Source organism: Emydura macquarii, unplaced genomic scaffold (assembly GCF_026122565.2).
Source record: "Emydura macquarii macquarii isolate MOO-44397 ecotype Brisbane River unplaced genomic scaffold, CSIRO-AGI_Emac_v2 contig_691, whole genome shotgun sequence".
Lineage (NCBI taxonomy): Eukaryota > Metazoa > Chordata > Testudines > Chelidae > Emydura > Emydura macquarii.
This window is the reverse complement of record NW_027130828.1, coordinates 3,997,259-4,013,382: the sequence shown is the minus strand read 5'-3', so window position 1 is coordinate 4,013,382 and position 16,124 is coordinate 3,997,259. Positions and strand designations below refer to the sequence as shown.

The following is a 16,124-nucleotide window of genomic DNA, read 5'->3' as shown; positions in this document are numbered from 1 at the left end:
CTTTATACAATGTAATGATCTATTGGAAATCATTAAAGAGTAAAAGTTATTCTCAAACAAAATCTTTATGTAAAAAAAAAAAAAGTTATAAAGTTACGGTTGAGAGTGTTTCAATGAAGTCCAGCTAACCTTCCTAGGCGATACCCCACTGTGACAAGGTAGCATCCTGATCACAGGTTGCTGCAGCACTGGGAAGATTGCAGGTTTAATTGAAGTCAAGTGAAGTAACCCATTTCTGTACTGACACTGGGTGGCAATTGTTGGGCTAATGAGGCAATTGGCTAGGTAATTGGGAGGATATATATTTGGGAGGAACAGAAAGTAAAAGGGAGCATAGAGCATGAGAGAAAGCTGTATAGAAATCACTGCCTGCTGTATACCTGTAGTACTTTCTGTTATGCTTTCAAACTGAAGATTAAATGCACACATGATGACAGAAAACAGCCTGCACAAATTTGTAGCTAGGGGACCACAAGAACAGGTTAGACAGTGGAACTCGCAGGGCAGGCAAAGGGACACCATGTGAAAGCAACCCAAAAAGTTGTTTGTTTTTTTAAATATAAAAACAATGCACCTTTGAGGAAAAAAATTAAATGACTAAAAGTTAACAGTTAAAGGATCCAGTCCATTCCACACTCCTATGTAATCAATCACCTACCCAAATTAAACACTGTCCCCATATTTGTTCTGTAATGGAAATATGTTGTTGAATGCATACTGCTTACTGTTATATTTATTAAATGTATAGTTAAGACTTTGAAAGGAATATAGTCCCAGGGTACGTTATACCCACATTCTATAATGCTCATCAGGTAGTATGTTGGAGTAGAGGTCTACATTTTATTAACAGAATTGGAACATCAATTTGGTGTATAAAATGCAATTGGTTACATGGGGATGCATTTGGAGGGAAGTTAGGATTAGAGTTTAAAGACAGGCTTGTACTGAAAAGCTTGCTTCAACCTTAACTATGGAGCAACAGCACAGGAATGGGCTAGTTCCTTATCAACATTTGCAGAACACTAGAAAATAAGATGCAAACAGTGACTATATTGGCATTCAGCATGACAAGTCAGGTTCTCCCTGATACAAAACAATTATTTCTAAAATAAGAACAGGAAAAAGTCAGTGCCGCTTTCCAACATATAACAGCAAGAGAACACACAAAGGGACAAAACCAATCCTTAACACAAGGACTTCCATGGAGTTACACAAGAGGTGAATTTGGCCCAACAGCAACATTAGAGCATAGTCGTCATTTGCGATACATCTGATACATTACAAGGGGCAGAGATAGTGAAGCTATAAGACAGGATGCAAGAGTTTCAGAAAGTATCTTTTATTTTTATAGACATAATAAAAAACAGTTAAGCTTATTTTGAATATAACCCCCAGGGACATTTGAAACTAGCTCCTGATGTTCTCACATTAGTCACAGATCTGTATTCCTGGTAGTTATACCACTACAGTCCTTGTCAGATCCAGATGTGCTCCATGGTATAGGAGCTTTACCCAACATTCACATGCATCTGCAGCTGGTCCTCAAAATTCTAGAGAAGCAGGTGGGTGCTATGCCAGCAGAGCTGTTCGGATGCACCTCACCAATATAGGCTGTAATACATGGTGCTTTGAACTTTAGTTTTCTTTCTCAAGTTCCTCAGGACTTATTTGTTTCACAATGTCATTTAATCCAATTTACCAGACTTATCAAGCACTATTTGGGGGGGGAAGAAGTGGGGGTCTTCATTTTATTCCTGAAAGCTCAGTTCTAGGATGCCTATCTGGTAACCTAAAAGACAGCAGACATCCCAGATAGGTCTTATTCCTTCCCAACTCACAGTAATGAAGACAGGAAAGGGCCCTGAACCTGCTGGAGAATCAATGAAAAATCAGGTATCTCCATCTACGTAGTCACACTGGTAAAACCCACAGCAATACTCTAAGCCAAGTTCAGAAGTGGCAGTTACAAACTGCCCGGTTCGCTAATCCCCTATAAAAATCGGATGGGGGGGACGGGGACGGGAGGGGAAATATTCACACACTATTTTATTAAAAGATGCACTCTTATTCAGTTTTTAACAAAGGTAGAGTAAAACCTCCACCTAAGCCAGACATACACAGCCTATCATTCTTCCTTTGTCCTTCCTCTGCCTTCACCCACATGTCTCCCAAAGCAGCAGAACCTCACAGAGATGAAGATCCATCATGGCTTGCGCATACACATAATTTGCATTGGTTTATACTAAAGGTGTGATGTTGCACTGATTTAGCTAACCCACCGCAACTTTGAGTGCGGATGCTCTTAACACATGTTAAAACAGAGGCAAGTTACATCCACACACAAAGTTGCAGTGGGTTAGCTAAACTGGTGCAACATCATTAGTGCCTCAGAAAAAGTGATTAAGTTATTACAAGATAGACTTAGCAGGTAACCAACCTTTCAGTTTGTGTTCCCCCTACAAAAGCTTACAAAATGAGCCTATAACAGAAATGGGAGTAAAAGAAAAGTCTGTGCTTTGGGCTGCAAGGCAGAATACCATCTGCAACATGCAAAATGTAACTTTAGCTTTGGTAGAGATAAGCAAGAAGTAATTTGGCTTTAGAATACATTAGCTTTAGATTAAGAATATATTCATTTATTCTTCTAACACATACAGCTGTGCTATTGAAATCTTAAACTGGGTTTTATCTTCCCTTTGAGAAAAGCATTTCGACGTACCTTTAAATCTACATCAAAAATTTAACAGAAAATATATTGGGAAAAGATTGAGAATGATTGACAGAGATGTCTGTGAAAGCAATCCTTATAATTTCACCCAAAGGAGATAATTATCTTCCTGGATATATCCTTGCAGGAGTGGAAAATTAATTTCTAAAATTCCAAATGGAAAATCTCTTAAAGATGTGAATGTAGGGCTCATTATGGGTACACTGTCTATATTTTTTCTAATTTTCACTGTTTTAAAAGCACCCCTTATTGTTAGGCCTCTATTCCTTGTCTCATGTGGAGTTCAGGATAATGTGGATTTCCTAAAATATATAATATTCTAATTCATAGAGAACTTTATAGCATGAGGCTATTGCAGCTTAGTTGTTTGTATAATGGTGCAGCAATATTGCTCAAACAAAGCCATTCTGAAATGCCACTGTAACTATGGCAACCAGTGTTCAGAATGTAAGAATCCAACCAGAAACAGCATATGTTGCACAGTAATATTGTTCACTATTAGAAATGGAAATTACCAGTAAGTGGATGCCTACCTTACGAGAACAGAGTCTAGCAGTGCCTCCAGCTAGTCATTTAAGCAAACACAACTCAGTCTGCATCAAATATTATAAATAGGAGCAAAATAAAAAGATGAAATAGGCTAGTTTAAAAAAAATGTATAAAGGAGGGGATAAAAGGGAGAGAGGGAGAATGGGACACAAAATGCTAAAGCCCAAAATCTGACGAACCTAAAAAGTGTTATAATCTGGGAGACAAGGAGGGAAAAGCCTTCAAATTATTAGATTTTAACACATAATTTTCACTCTTGTTGCCAAGAAGTTTTAAGAAGTTGCATGGTTTTTTTGTAGTTTTCTTTTTTGTGGAGGTAGGTAGATGGGGGGTTCCCAAAAGACATGTTTTGTGGTCCCTCTGCTGGTTCTGCAATAGCAGTTAAACACTATTCCCAGAGCTGTACTCCTACTAGTGATACAAGTATACAAACAAAAAAACTGGCAGTACTATTGTCAATATCTAATACAGACAGCATAGCCTTGCTTAAACATTATTTGTTTCTTGGATCATTAGATTTTAGGGCTGCTCATTTTTATTCTCTGTTCCATATTTCTTGTCTTTTCTCACCCATATACATGTATCAGCTAAAGATTTCACTTTCTTCAAGTACCTTATCTGCTTTGCCAAAACAGAATCTTCAGCTCTTATTAGTATAAAATCTTAATTTACATTTTTCTTGTTCCTTCTTTATAATATATACTCGTTATTTCATAAGTGAAGTCAAATTCAAATCTGGTGGTATGGCACCAGACTTAGAAGGTGAAAATCTACGTTCAGCACTTAGTATTCCATGTACAACAATACTAATGAAATAAAATTATTCCAGAATTCTACTGTAACAATGATAACATGTATTTCAACTGAAATACTATTGTAGTTCAAGTGAAATGTGTCCCTGGAGTATGCATTTACAGCACAGAACTCCCTTCCCAACATCCTTATGAAATATTCTTATCCTCTGTGTCCTATACTCTAGCTATGCAAACTCAGGATACAAATAGTCAACCAGTTCAAAGTGACTAAGCGTCTCTAAGTGCTTTGTAATGGAATTTAAAATGAGAATTTTTTTTCTAAACCATACTACCATTTTCTTTTCTTTTTAAGTGTCTCTAGAGACAGTGTGTGATGAACTCCCAATAATGTTAAAGTGAGCTTCAAAGTCACATGAGAGCAGAGAGAGAGAGAGAGAGAGAGAGAGAGACTCTCTCCCAAACTAGCCAAAAGCAGCATGTGTTTGGGATTTATCAAATAGCCTGACCATAAAATGAAGCCTTTAGAACAGTGTTTCTCAACCTTTTCAGTAACAAGTACCCTTAACTTCTGAAAATTTTAATAAGTACCCCAACACAATTTTCCATGGGATTTTATATTTACAGACTAATGTGAGTCATATGTTGGAAGAAGAGCTGAATATATAAGACCATAATATGACAGATGTCAGATCTAGCGTGGGTAGGATTACCACCTTTACACCATCGCTGCACAACTCAAGTATGTACCTGGGCTAGAAGTGATGTTGGCCAAAGCTAGGAGGCTTTGAGTGGCATGTCAATGCTGGGGAATATAAAGCACCACGCCAGATTTGAGAGGAGGAAGGGGTGACAGAGAGACAGGGAAGGAGGGTAAGAGAGAGAGGAAAAGAGGGTAACTGGTAAAATCTGGAGCTGTCCTAGTTGTCAATTTCACGGCTCAGCTAGAGCAGTGAAATTGACAAGTTTTCTGGGCACCGGGCTGCCAGCCAGAGGGAGGGGCTGCCACCTGGGCAACTTGCGGTGGCTGCTGCCTGGCTGCTAGCCCTGTAGGTGGGCAACTGCCACCCAATCCAAGCTGGGGCAGAGGAGGCTTCCGTGCCGGCTGGGACCAGGGATGTGGGCAGGCAGCTGCTGCCCGTCTTCAAGCCGGGGCGCTGGAGGCTGTCGTTCGCCTTGGAGCCGGAGCGCAGGTGGCTGCGACCAGGCTCCCACCTGGGAGCTGGGACCGGCGGAAAGTGGGCGGCTGCTGCCCGCCTCCCCCAGAAGCTGGCTGCTACCACCCGCCTCCCAGCTGGGAGCTGGGACTGGGCAGAAAGCAGGGGGCTACTTCCCCAGAAGTCGGCAGCTGCCCCCCGCCTCTCCTTCACTCTGTTTTTCCCCAGATACCCCTTGCCTGTGTCTCGCATACCCCCAGGGGTACACATACCATAGGTTGAGAAACTATGCTTTAGAACATGGAGGATTTTAGTTTGAAATTTCTTAATAATGAAGAACAGCACTATTTAAAAGTTGTGGGAACTCTGTAAAGACAATTAAACTGTCATAGGAGAGAAAGATGGAAAATGAGTGACTGATTTACAACAAACAGCCTTTCTGAATACAGAAGTCACAACAGAGGTTAACAGCCTATTAGAGATATGCATTTCTCTGGTAGCTGTCTGCTGTCTAATCAGCATCTGAAAATGAACAGCTATACAGCAAACAAATCAACAAAACTGAATCAGAGATATCAGTCTACATTTCTGTAGATTAATTACATACCACAAAGGAAGACAAAGCATTCAGCTAACAGCAATTCTTTCTGAATTAGATAAACGTTGCTGAAAGTAAAAACAGCCTCTGAAGCTTTAAAAGACTGAACAGAATACATCTATCAGGATCCCTCAATATGGTAGCGCTTGACCTCATCTTCTACCAAGGATGCTTCAGCTTTGTTAAATGATTTTATGTTAATACATAGTAATATATATTAATAATTATGCACATTTTCTGTAAGGTTCTGGCCTCTAAGGTCCTGGTCACCATTCTCTCTAGTCTTACTTTTTACTAAAATCAGAAAGATCTTAAAGAAAATAATATGATATCAGTTACGGATGTCTCTTGCTTTAGGTTTTCTAGATGTTTATTAGGCTTGGTACTCCCTTGGACTTGGCTACTGAAGTCTAGGGGTGTTATGGAGTTTCATACTAAGTCTTAGTTAAGATGTGTCAAAAGCAATTTAAAAAAATGTAGATATCATATGGATACTAAATGACATAATTTATAATGAGCAGGGCCATTTTAAGACTTTCGTAGGCCCTTGGCACACTTGCCTTCCTAGGCCCCCCGACCGAAATAACTAATTTGATTTTAAGGTATTAATAAATAGTTTTTTAAATAAAAATAAAAAATTCTATATAAAAAAGATTTTCATAGGCCCTGAAAGTTTCATAGGCCCTAGGCACTGTGCCTATTGTGCCTAATGGATAATACGGCCTGATAATGAGCAAGAAGACTAGAAAGAAATAACAGAAAAATTGTCATCTTGGAGCAGCACAATGGCTTCTCCTGTTGACATTCAAATTCCATAAGCAGCCACTGGTACATAGAAGAGAAAGGTCTAAATCTTCAATAAGTTACTTAACTGGGCAATATTACAATGGGAAGAAGGTTCTGTATAAATCAGTTCTTCACAATCCCAACAGGTGGCTATGATTAGTAGTAGTAGTAGTAGTAGTAAAGATTTGTATTATGATAATATTCCAAAGGCTCGAAGCTGGATGGAGGCTCCACTGTGCTGGATGCTGTATACACATAGAAAAAGAGACAATCCATGTCCTGAAGGGCTATGAGTTTGTGAATTTAAAGTATAAAGATTGTTTAACATAAATGTCTTCAAACAATGTAAAAATAAAGTTCGAAGGTAGGGGGAGAGGAACATCCTTGAATTAATCCCTAACCTCATATGATCTATATGAAGCATTAAGGGCACAAAGATCAGCTTCCCAATACATAACCAAAGGCACACTTAAAGAGCAGAAGATTTAGAATTATTCGACAATCAGGAATAAGTATGGTTTAAGAATGGATTGTCACTAAATGGAGAAAGTACAAAAATATGCCCCATTCCCTGGTACTTGCACCTAACAAGCAGGAAACTGAAATACAAAAGAAATTTTATATCCTGGAGACAATGCCCCTTTTTACTTTAAACTGTTCTTGTCTGGTTTCTTTTTTGGAGTTGCATCTGTGCACACAATATTTATTATTAAGTCATACTCCGTTCCAAAAAGAATTAAGCCAAAATATAAAAATCAAAACATTCAGACCAAGTATAAACTTCCCACCTGGTGCCATTTAAGCAGCAGAAGAAAACAAACTACAGAAGCCATTAAAACAGACACAGAGTACAACGCTTATATATGACAATTTGGGTGGGAACTGCAAAGTAATCAGTAGCAATTTTATCATCATCTTTTAACAGAAGTGAAATTGAGATTGGGATTCAGACTGCTAGAGTGCAGCAAATTCAATCAGAAACATGAGGAATGCATTTCAGTCCCTATACATCTTAATTTGACCTTGAATTTTTTCTCATGAATGCTTCAACCCAAGTTGAAATAAGTCAGAAGTGCTAACATTAACAGTCTTCTGTCTCCACGTATTTCTCAACTAACTAGTGAAACTGCGACACAGATAATCACCTTTTGCTTTATTGAGGTTAGAACAACAACAATCCTTTCATTGGCTCCAGTTGCTCACAGGGTGGTTAATCCTACTCCGCGAAGGTACAAAACACCTTCCCTCTTTACAGTACTCTGCCTGTTATTGAGTTGGGATTTAAACATCAAAGTTGTGCAAACTTTTTAAAAATCAATTTATCTTTAACCTACTTGCTAAATACTCTCTTGTAACCATTGACGACAACACAAACATCAGATGGCAGAACAGGCCAGGAACCATTTTGCTACATTTCTCTGTATTGTTTTTATATGTTAGCAATAGCATTATTTTAAGTAATTGAAAATACCTACTAAAGAAGTGACTCTGCTGCAGGAAGGAGGGGAAAAAAATGAGGTTTGTTTGGCAGTGAGGGGGGGGGGGGGGGGCTTTTTTAAACAGATTCAGAAATAAAAAGCCTCCAGAAAATCAAACTTTTTGTTTTCAAAATTAATCTGTCACTGTAAAGGGAACAATCCTAAATAAAACATTTATTTATATATGGAAGTATAAATTCACAGAGCTCCAATAAGTGAAGAGTAAATTTTTCACCAGATGTTTTATTAATGTAAAATGCAGTACTTAAGTGTTTTTGTCTGACTGTTGTTGTTTCCAGTTATACATACACAGTATTGCTTTTAGATTCCTATTCTCATTAGAAGCCTTTAATATTACTACATGAATGACAAATTAAATCAATATTGATATTTCAGAAAGATCTTGTGCTTGATTCTCCATAGTCCTGCATTCTGTATAGTTATTTACATCAGTGTATAGTGGATGTAAATTGCTACCCACTTTGCCCTGGTGTAAGTCGTGAGGGGCAACAGAGAATTGGGCCTATTTCCCACTGAAGTTTCAGACATCAACAATAAAACTGTCCGGTAAGTTGGTTAAACGTGTCAACTATTTTCAAGATAATGATCTTATATTTAAGTAGCTCCTTTGATCCCAAAGGATTCTAAAGCACTTTAAAAGCTATCTATACAAACCATTTCATTCACTACTGAAGTGTAGCCACCTCTAGGATAAAACGGGGCAACTGGCATACAGCAACACTACAGAACAGTTTAGGACCAGGAGTGAAGAATGTTGCAACCAACAGCAGCTACAGGCCGCAAAATGAAATACTCAAAGTGGAACATGAAGAGGATACTTGGAGGTCTGAAGGCTGTATGCCTGCTCCCTCAGCATCCCCTTTCCTCACTCCCCCAATATCCTCCCCCTCTGGAGGGTATGCAAAGGTAATCAAGTGAAGTGGACCTTACAAGGTGTCCTAAACCCTCAGTCTCTCCCTCCAAGAGATTCTTCCATAATAGGTTACAACACAGTCCCACATAATCAAGATACTACAGGACATGAAGGTGGTGGACTTCTGATGCCTAAGGGGTTAATTAAAAAAAAAGGTTCTGGGAGCAACCATGAAAGCTATATAAACAGTCAGTTTGAAATCAATATAGGAAACTCCCAAAGAACTGCAGTGGTTTAAGTAAGCAGTTACTGAAATATTTGCTGTTCAATACAGGTAAACTTAAATTTTACAGAGTTCTCAGAGACATCCAAACCCTTCTAAAAACTGATGCCTTGGATAACCAGGAGATCTGTATTACACAGCCCCTAAGCTGTGAAGCCCTTAAGAAAGCAAGTTTTCTGGATGGTAAAAGAATGTTACTAATACAAAGTAAGTGTTGCAAAAATAAGGCTTCCTATCTTTTAGTTGTAAATATGTTTTGTCTCTTTAACATGCACTTGCTATTACACCAGAGACATTAGACCACTAGTTTGTACCACACTCCCTCTTTCTTTAAGGAGAAATGTCACCATCAAGATGGACCAAGAACAAAGCACTGGAAAGCTTTTTCATGGCTGATTACACAAGAGATCAGAAACACATACACTACACTCAGAAACTGACAGCTCATGCTTAAAGTAAAACCTAACAGTGCTATTAACAACTGTCACTTAATTCTATATACTTTATAGCATTCCATTAAATATTGTGCAATCAGTACTAAAGTCAATGAACTAATATTAGTGTCAGCATAGCAAAAGTAACACAGGAGTTAATGAACTAATTTCACTATGCTATGGACCAGATTTTAAACTGCCAAGCAACTGCATATAAAAGAACAAGTCCTTGAAGACATGCAGTGATGTCCACTGAATATATAGAGACTAGAAACTGGACCTTAATAAGGTAACAGGTAGACCTAATCTACACATACTATTTAAAAGCCCACCCTCTTCTCAAAAAAACTGGTGTGCTACTCCAGTTGTGATAGCTATTGCTCCCTAGTTCAGGTGGCAGGCAGTTTCTTGTCATAAGCCCCATTTTCAGCTTCCCCAAAACGAAAACAACTTCCCTGCAATTTCACAGGCAGCATCTTGTTGTTGGGGAGAGGGGGAGAATTTGGTGGAAATGAAGACATGAATTTCACAAACCTGATTTTTTTCTTATTTCAGCATTTTCCTGAAGTTTCTTTGCCATCCCATATCTGACAAGTATAACTAAAGTGTCTCTACAAGTGCATTTTCATCATTTTGAAGTGGTAAATCTCCCTATGTGTTGGGAAAGGCAATTTGCATGTTCCCACTGCAAGCAGGAAGGGGAATCTGACCTCTTCTGTCTACTCAGTGATGCTGCAGAATAACGATAGCATGGTATGAACAACCGGGGAGCAGCCTGAGTACATGGTCCCCATGAGCCTGCACTGCATGTAAGATTCAGCCACTGCCCAAAGAAAAAAAGCTGTCTTAATCCGGGACCTAGGAGGAAGCAGAAGACTTAAATAAAATAAGCTCCTAGTCAGATGCCACAGCAAGATGAAACTGCCTCCTATTTTGACTAGCTATCCAGCTCAGACACCCTGTTTACCTTCATCAGACCTGAAGAAAAGCTCTATGAAGCTCAGAAGCTTGTCCCTTCCACCAACAAGAATTGGTCCAATAAAAGATATTACTTCACCTACCTTGTCTTCTTTTCATGGTATATCATACCATTTAAACTACCTGATAACGGAATATTAAAATTTTTGGCAATCAGATAAATGAAAAAAATAGAAGGGTTTGTTTTCAAATTGCAAACTTGGCATGTATTTGGATGGATAAGGTTAAAATCATAGAATCAGAGGGTTAGAAGGGACCACAAAACTCATCAAGTCTAACTCCCTACCAAGATGCTGGTGGGGATGGGTATATTAATCAAAATCTATTCCAATCCAGTCTTTAACACATATTTTAAAGAAATGCTGTACTTGATCACCATCAGATAATGATCACTCTATTTAATCATACTACAGTTGGCATTCTAGACTTTCGACACTAATCCTCATTCAACCCCTTCTCCTACCTCAGACTTTGTCTTTGTCAAACATTAAAATCTGTTCTCATTTATGGGCATACACTTCATTTCTTACCATGTTTCTATCACTTTAAAGGAGGACTAATTCTTTTACTGTGATAAAGTTCCTATTGCAGAAACTTTAGATCAAAAACACCTCCAGCTAATCTACTAAATGTTTAACATTCCTTGAATGCAGATTCTTGTCCTTCTATCTGATCTGAGCTCTGGGGTCACAAAGTTCAGTCAGTCATGCAGAAGTAACACAATCTGAGAGAAAGCAAAATTGTATAAGTATACCATTTAAAACACACACAGATCATCTCTGATATTAAAATGTGAAGTGTTTCCAATATGTAAATTTGTTTGCAACAGGCAGCAACTTATATGTAGAAAATATTTAGGAAAATGAATTAGACAAAAGACAGGGTCACACTTGAATGTATCTAACCCTCTTTACTATAGTGGGTTGCAAACCTATAAAAATTTATTATGAGGACTTGTTTGAGCAGAATGAATTATGACTGACTGTAAGTGGTATATCCAAATGTCTTAAGAGTCACTATTTTGGCTGAAAAGCCATTATTAAGAAGAATGGAAAAGAGGTCAGAGGGAGAAACATGGCAGACTAAATGAAAAATATTGACAATGGTTGGAGGAGAAAGGATATTTGTTTATTGTCTCCATCAATAAAGATTAAGCAAAGCCAAAGTGATTGCTACTGTGGGATAAAAAACTGGAAGGAGAATGCTGATAATACAGTGTGCATGTTCAAGAGGAGAACAAGAGGGTGTGCACAGTTCCATTTCTGGAACAGAATGTATAATGCTAACCAATCTGGGAATCAGATGCTCAAAATAGGTCACACATCAAGAAGTAGAAGGGACATAAATTTAGTCCTGGGGATTACATTTACAATCAGCCAAATTTACCAGTTAATCTTAATACTTATCAGACTCTGAGAAGCATTCATTACAGTGGTATGTGGATGCATCTTGTACAAACTTTAACCAATGCAGCAGGCAAATTAAATGGTAGAACACCACTGTTCCGCACTTTACCTACAAAAAGACTAGAGACAAGCTGCAGGTGGATACTCAACAGATGCACTTCGGTATCAGTGCCACAAGGAGCAAACCTATCAGGTTATAATTTCACACCACTAATTTTTGTTCCTATTTTGCAATGTGCACATAAGAAGATTTAAGCTTTTATACAAGGGGAGACTGACATTCTGCAACAAGACTTAAATAATAAAAGGCTGAAATAAAACATTATGGAAACAATATATTGTAAGTATATACGTGTCAAATAATAGAAAACAGGAACAAGGTTGTATTTTAAAATACTGTATGAAATTCATCTCACTTTACAAACTCTATTGTCCAGATCCATGTGTCAAACCTAATTATGACAAAAGGAGTTTCCAGCACCCATGGACTAGACCATATTCTCTTTCCCCAATCAACTTCACATGCTAGATTAACTAGTGTTTGTAGTCTATCACTGTACATATAAGGGCTGAAATCCTGGCTCCATAGATTGTCAGTCCAAAACTCCCACTGATTTCAGCAGTGCTATGATTTCACCCACAGATCCCATCATTATAGTATCAGAAAGTCCATGAGGTTTAACACCACTTCTACAGGATTTTGTTCATACTTTAAGATGAGTGCATTATTCCATCATCTACTTCCCACTGCAAAAATCAGATTCTGAATCTGCAAATATTGAAAAGTTTTTCTAATTGGTGTTATCACACAAACTACTTGGAATACAAACCATGATTATATTGCAGGATGTTACTAAATATAAAAGCAGAGTCACTCAAACTATTGGCACTCATAACAGTCTATAAAATGCAATGTTACTTTACAGTAATGTACAGAATAAGAGTTAATGAAGAAATACTTCTCAGTTTTCAATTTATAAGTAACTCACAGAAGAAACTGAGGAAAAGTAAAGTTATCAGAAGTGTTCAATTCTATTCCACCTAACAGGCCACTATGCAATGTCATTACTTGAAAATTAATGCTACCTACAACTCTCTAACAGTACAATACATGAGCACAAGGCAAAAATTAGGTTGGAGAAAATAACTGATTCTAATGTTATATGTAAATGTTTTTATAGTAAGTAATATCCAAGCTCTTCATGGCAGGGAACATGTCTCTTTATGTTATGAGGCACCTACGACACGCTGAATGTTATAAGTGAACAGGAAAGTCAGATATACTGTGGCCCAATACTCCAGAACAGTTTTTTGGGGTTACTAATGTCCAGTTCTGTTAGGTGTAGTATGGACTGGATTGTATCCCTCAGATCCATACACAGTTCTCTCCTTCCTACAAAGAGGGGGAAGCTACCTCCATGAAGGTCTTGTGATCTGTGGGATAAGAGGGGTGGGATCAGGGAGGAGCTGGCATGTCAAAGGTAGCACTGAAGCTGGGAAGATGTGCTGTGTATCATGTCCACCCCCTCAAACTCTGGAGGGATCCAGATGAAAAGATCATGCATTTCTAGGCCTTATTATATCTCTGTGTCCCCACCCCACTGTAGATATCCCTGGGAAAGTTGCTGACTACAAGAGTCCTATTGCACAGCTCCAATGGAGCCAGGCAGCCACCGGGGGTGAGGAGCATTTAGAGTCTGAAAATTGTTTAACATTTGCAATTAGGGATTATTTCTGAAAGATCATTTCAGTGTGTATCCTGTGAAGTTTTAAATATCTTTATTCTGTCCCCCATATTACTCTTTCAAGGAAGTTCCTGTCCTTTCCAGGTTTAGTAATTTTAAAAAACCGAAGTCAATTATTTTGTTAAACTATTTAACACTGTTATTTTGCTTTTAGTACAAAATGTTTTTTATCATGGTTTCAAGCTCTCTATACCTGCATTTACTTTTACAACATAGCATAGATTTGTCATATCAGATGAGATATATGGCCCATGAAGGACCCATTTTCTATTGATGGTGGTAGCCTATACTCAATATTTCTTTGGGGAGGGAAACAAAATGCACCAGGCAATTGTATATAAGTGGTAAATTTCCATCTTGCCCTTTATAATGATCAGTTTAAGCCCTGACACATGAAATCAATTATAACATTTTATAATACATAACTACAGATGGTGGTCAGAAAATTACCAAGTCCTTTTTAAATCCAGCCACATGATCCCACGTCTAATTGTACAATACAAGGTCAGGACAGCAGCTAGAAGAGTCCAAATGGAAGGTAACCTTGGCTATTGAGCCCATTTTTGCACAAACACCCTCTCTGTACTGGATCAGAAAGGTGCTGGGGGACATGGGGTGACGGAGACAGCTACTGGAGCATAGCAAAAGACACTAGAGGCGAGCAGGGCTTACAGCGCACGCTGGGCTAGCGGAGATCTGGAGGCGGACAGAGGAATGTGGAGCGGGCAAGTGGAGTTTTGGGAGGAGGAAAGGCTAGCGGAGGGGGCTAAGGGTGCAGCGCAGGGAGCGGCAGGGCCCAGCGGTCCCGGGGGCTCCGGGCCCACGCAGGGCTATGGAGGAGCAGAGAGGTGCGGGAAGGCTCGGAGGAGCACGACTGGAGCTCCGAGTCGGGGCGGGGGGGAGTGCGCAGGCCGGGCCCGGGGCGGGGGAGCTGTGCGCTGGGAAGGGCCGGGCCGGGTCTGTGGAGAGGAGGGAGGCGCCGGGGGGAAGTGCAAGAACGGGGGGGTCCCTCACCTCCTTCCAGCGGAGCTGTCGCAGGCTGATCTTCAGCGCCTCCAGCGACGTCTTGGCCTTGGAGCTGTCCACGGTGACATGGGGTCGCCGGGCGGGCCGGCCTCCCTCCTCCCCGGCACGGCGGGTCGAGCCCCGCTTGCCCCGGGCCCCCTTCCCCGCTCCACCCCGCTTGGCCTGGCCCTTCGAGCCCGGGCCGTTAGGCCTCCTGCCCAGAGCAACCGGGGCCGGCGGGGGGACGCCTTCGGCCTCCTGCTGGGGCTCCGGGGCGGCCTCACCCCACTCCGGCTCCTCAGAGGGGAGGGCCGTGGACCCTGGCGGCTCCTGGGCTGGGGGGCGGCTCTCGGGCTCGGTCCCGGCCGGCTCCATCACCAGGCGGCACAGCTCCCCGGGGCCCCTCCCGCCGCTGTCATTGCCGCGTCCCTCCGGGCGGCTCCGGTTGCCATGAGCGCTCAGGGCCTGTGGGTGGCAACGGAGACGGGACCCGCAATGGGCCAATCAACGTCAAAGGCAATCTCGCCTCCCGGCCCCCCCCCTCGAGGAAATCATAGATGAGAGGGGCGGGGCTTTTGCTGTGGTCACGTGACTACGGACAAGGCCGCCATCTTGGCAATGGGCAGAAAGCTGGTCACCCATTGGGGGAGGCCATTTTGGCAGTAGGAAGAAAGCGCTGTGCCAAGGGACCTGAAGCTATCAAGGTAGCCATCTTGGAAGTGGGAAGAAACAAAAGGGTCCTGGGTGCTAGAGGACTTCCTCCTGTGAGGGTGTGGGGGAGCGGGGCTAAATGGCTGAACCCCAAAAATGGTGGCTATTGAATGTACTACAGCCACAGGAAGGCGCGTGCCTGGCCTAGCGTTCAAAAAGCATGGGTCAGCCCCCAACTTTCGTGGGACTGGCTTAAAAATCATGGTTGCTAAAAGAGAATAAATGGCGGGCTCTTTTCATTTGCCTTGTGGCCTTGGAGGACGACATATCCCAGCTGTTCACTGCAATCCATAGGGCTGGAGACTTAGTTCTTTTCAATGGAAGCTGGGAGTCCCACATAACATGTGACTCCAGGGGCTGGGGATTTCAGAAAAACACTAAATATCATGAGACTCACGATAAAATCATTACAGCTGGCCACACTGCCATATGCATGGTTGTCAAACAGGTTTGTATCACAGCACTGAGGAGAAATGGTGTGATGTTCCGACACAAAACAACAACATAGAAAAAGCCATCACATTGCAATATGGTAGAGCAACATGCTGAGCAGCATCTTATGGTACACTGTGTAGCAACAATACGCAATATAACAGGTGCCTTGAGAAAAATACCATCTTCTCCCAACAAATACCATGCT

The 16,124-nt window shown here is 40.7% G+C and overlaps 1 protein-coding gene across 4 annotated transcripts in view; it reads right to left on the bottom strand.

Annotated features, from left to right (window-relative positions):
- TTLL11 (tubulin tyrosine ligase like 11) overlaps positions 1–15,269 on the bottom strand; it is a 113,482-nt gene extending 98,213 nt beyond the window's left edge. For all 4 annotated transcript variants that reach the window (XR_010918585.1, XM_067541758.1, XM_067541760.1 and 1 more), the window contains exon 1: positions 14,783–15,269. Coding sequence is in view for 3 of the 4 variants with exons in the window: in XM_067541758.1 (XP_067397859.1) it covers positions 14,783–15,148 (366 nt within the window). In the remaining variant the exon portion in view is untranslated. The remainder of the gene's footprint in view (positions 1–14,782) is intronic.
- Between the last annotated feature and the right edge of the window lie 855 nt (positions 15,270–16,124).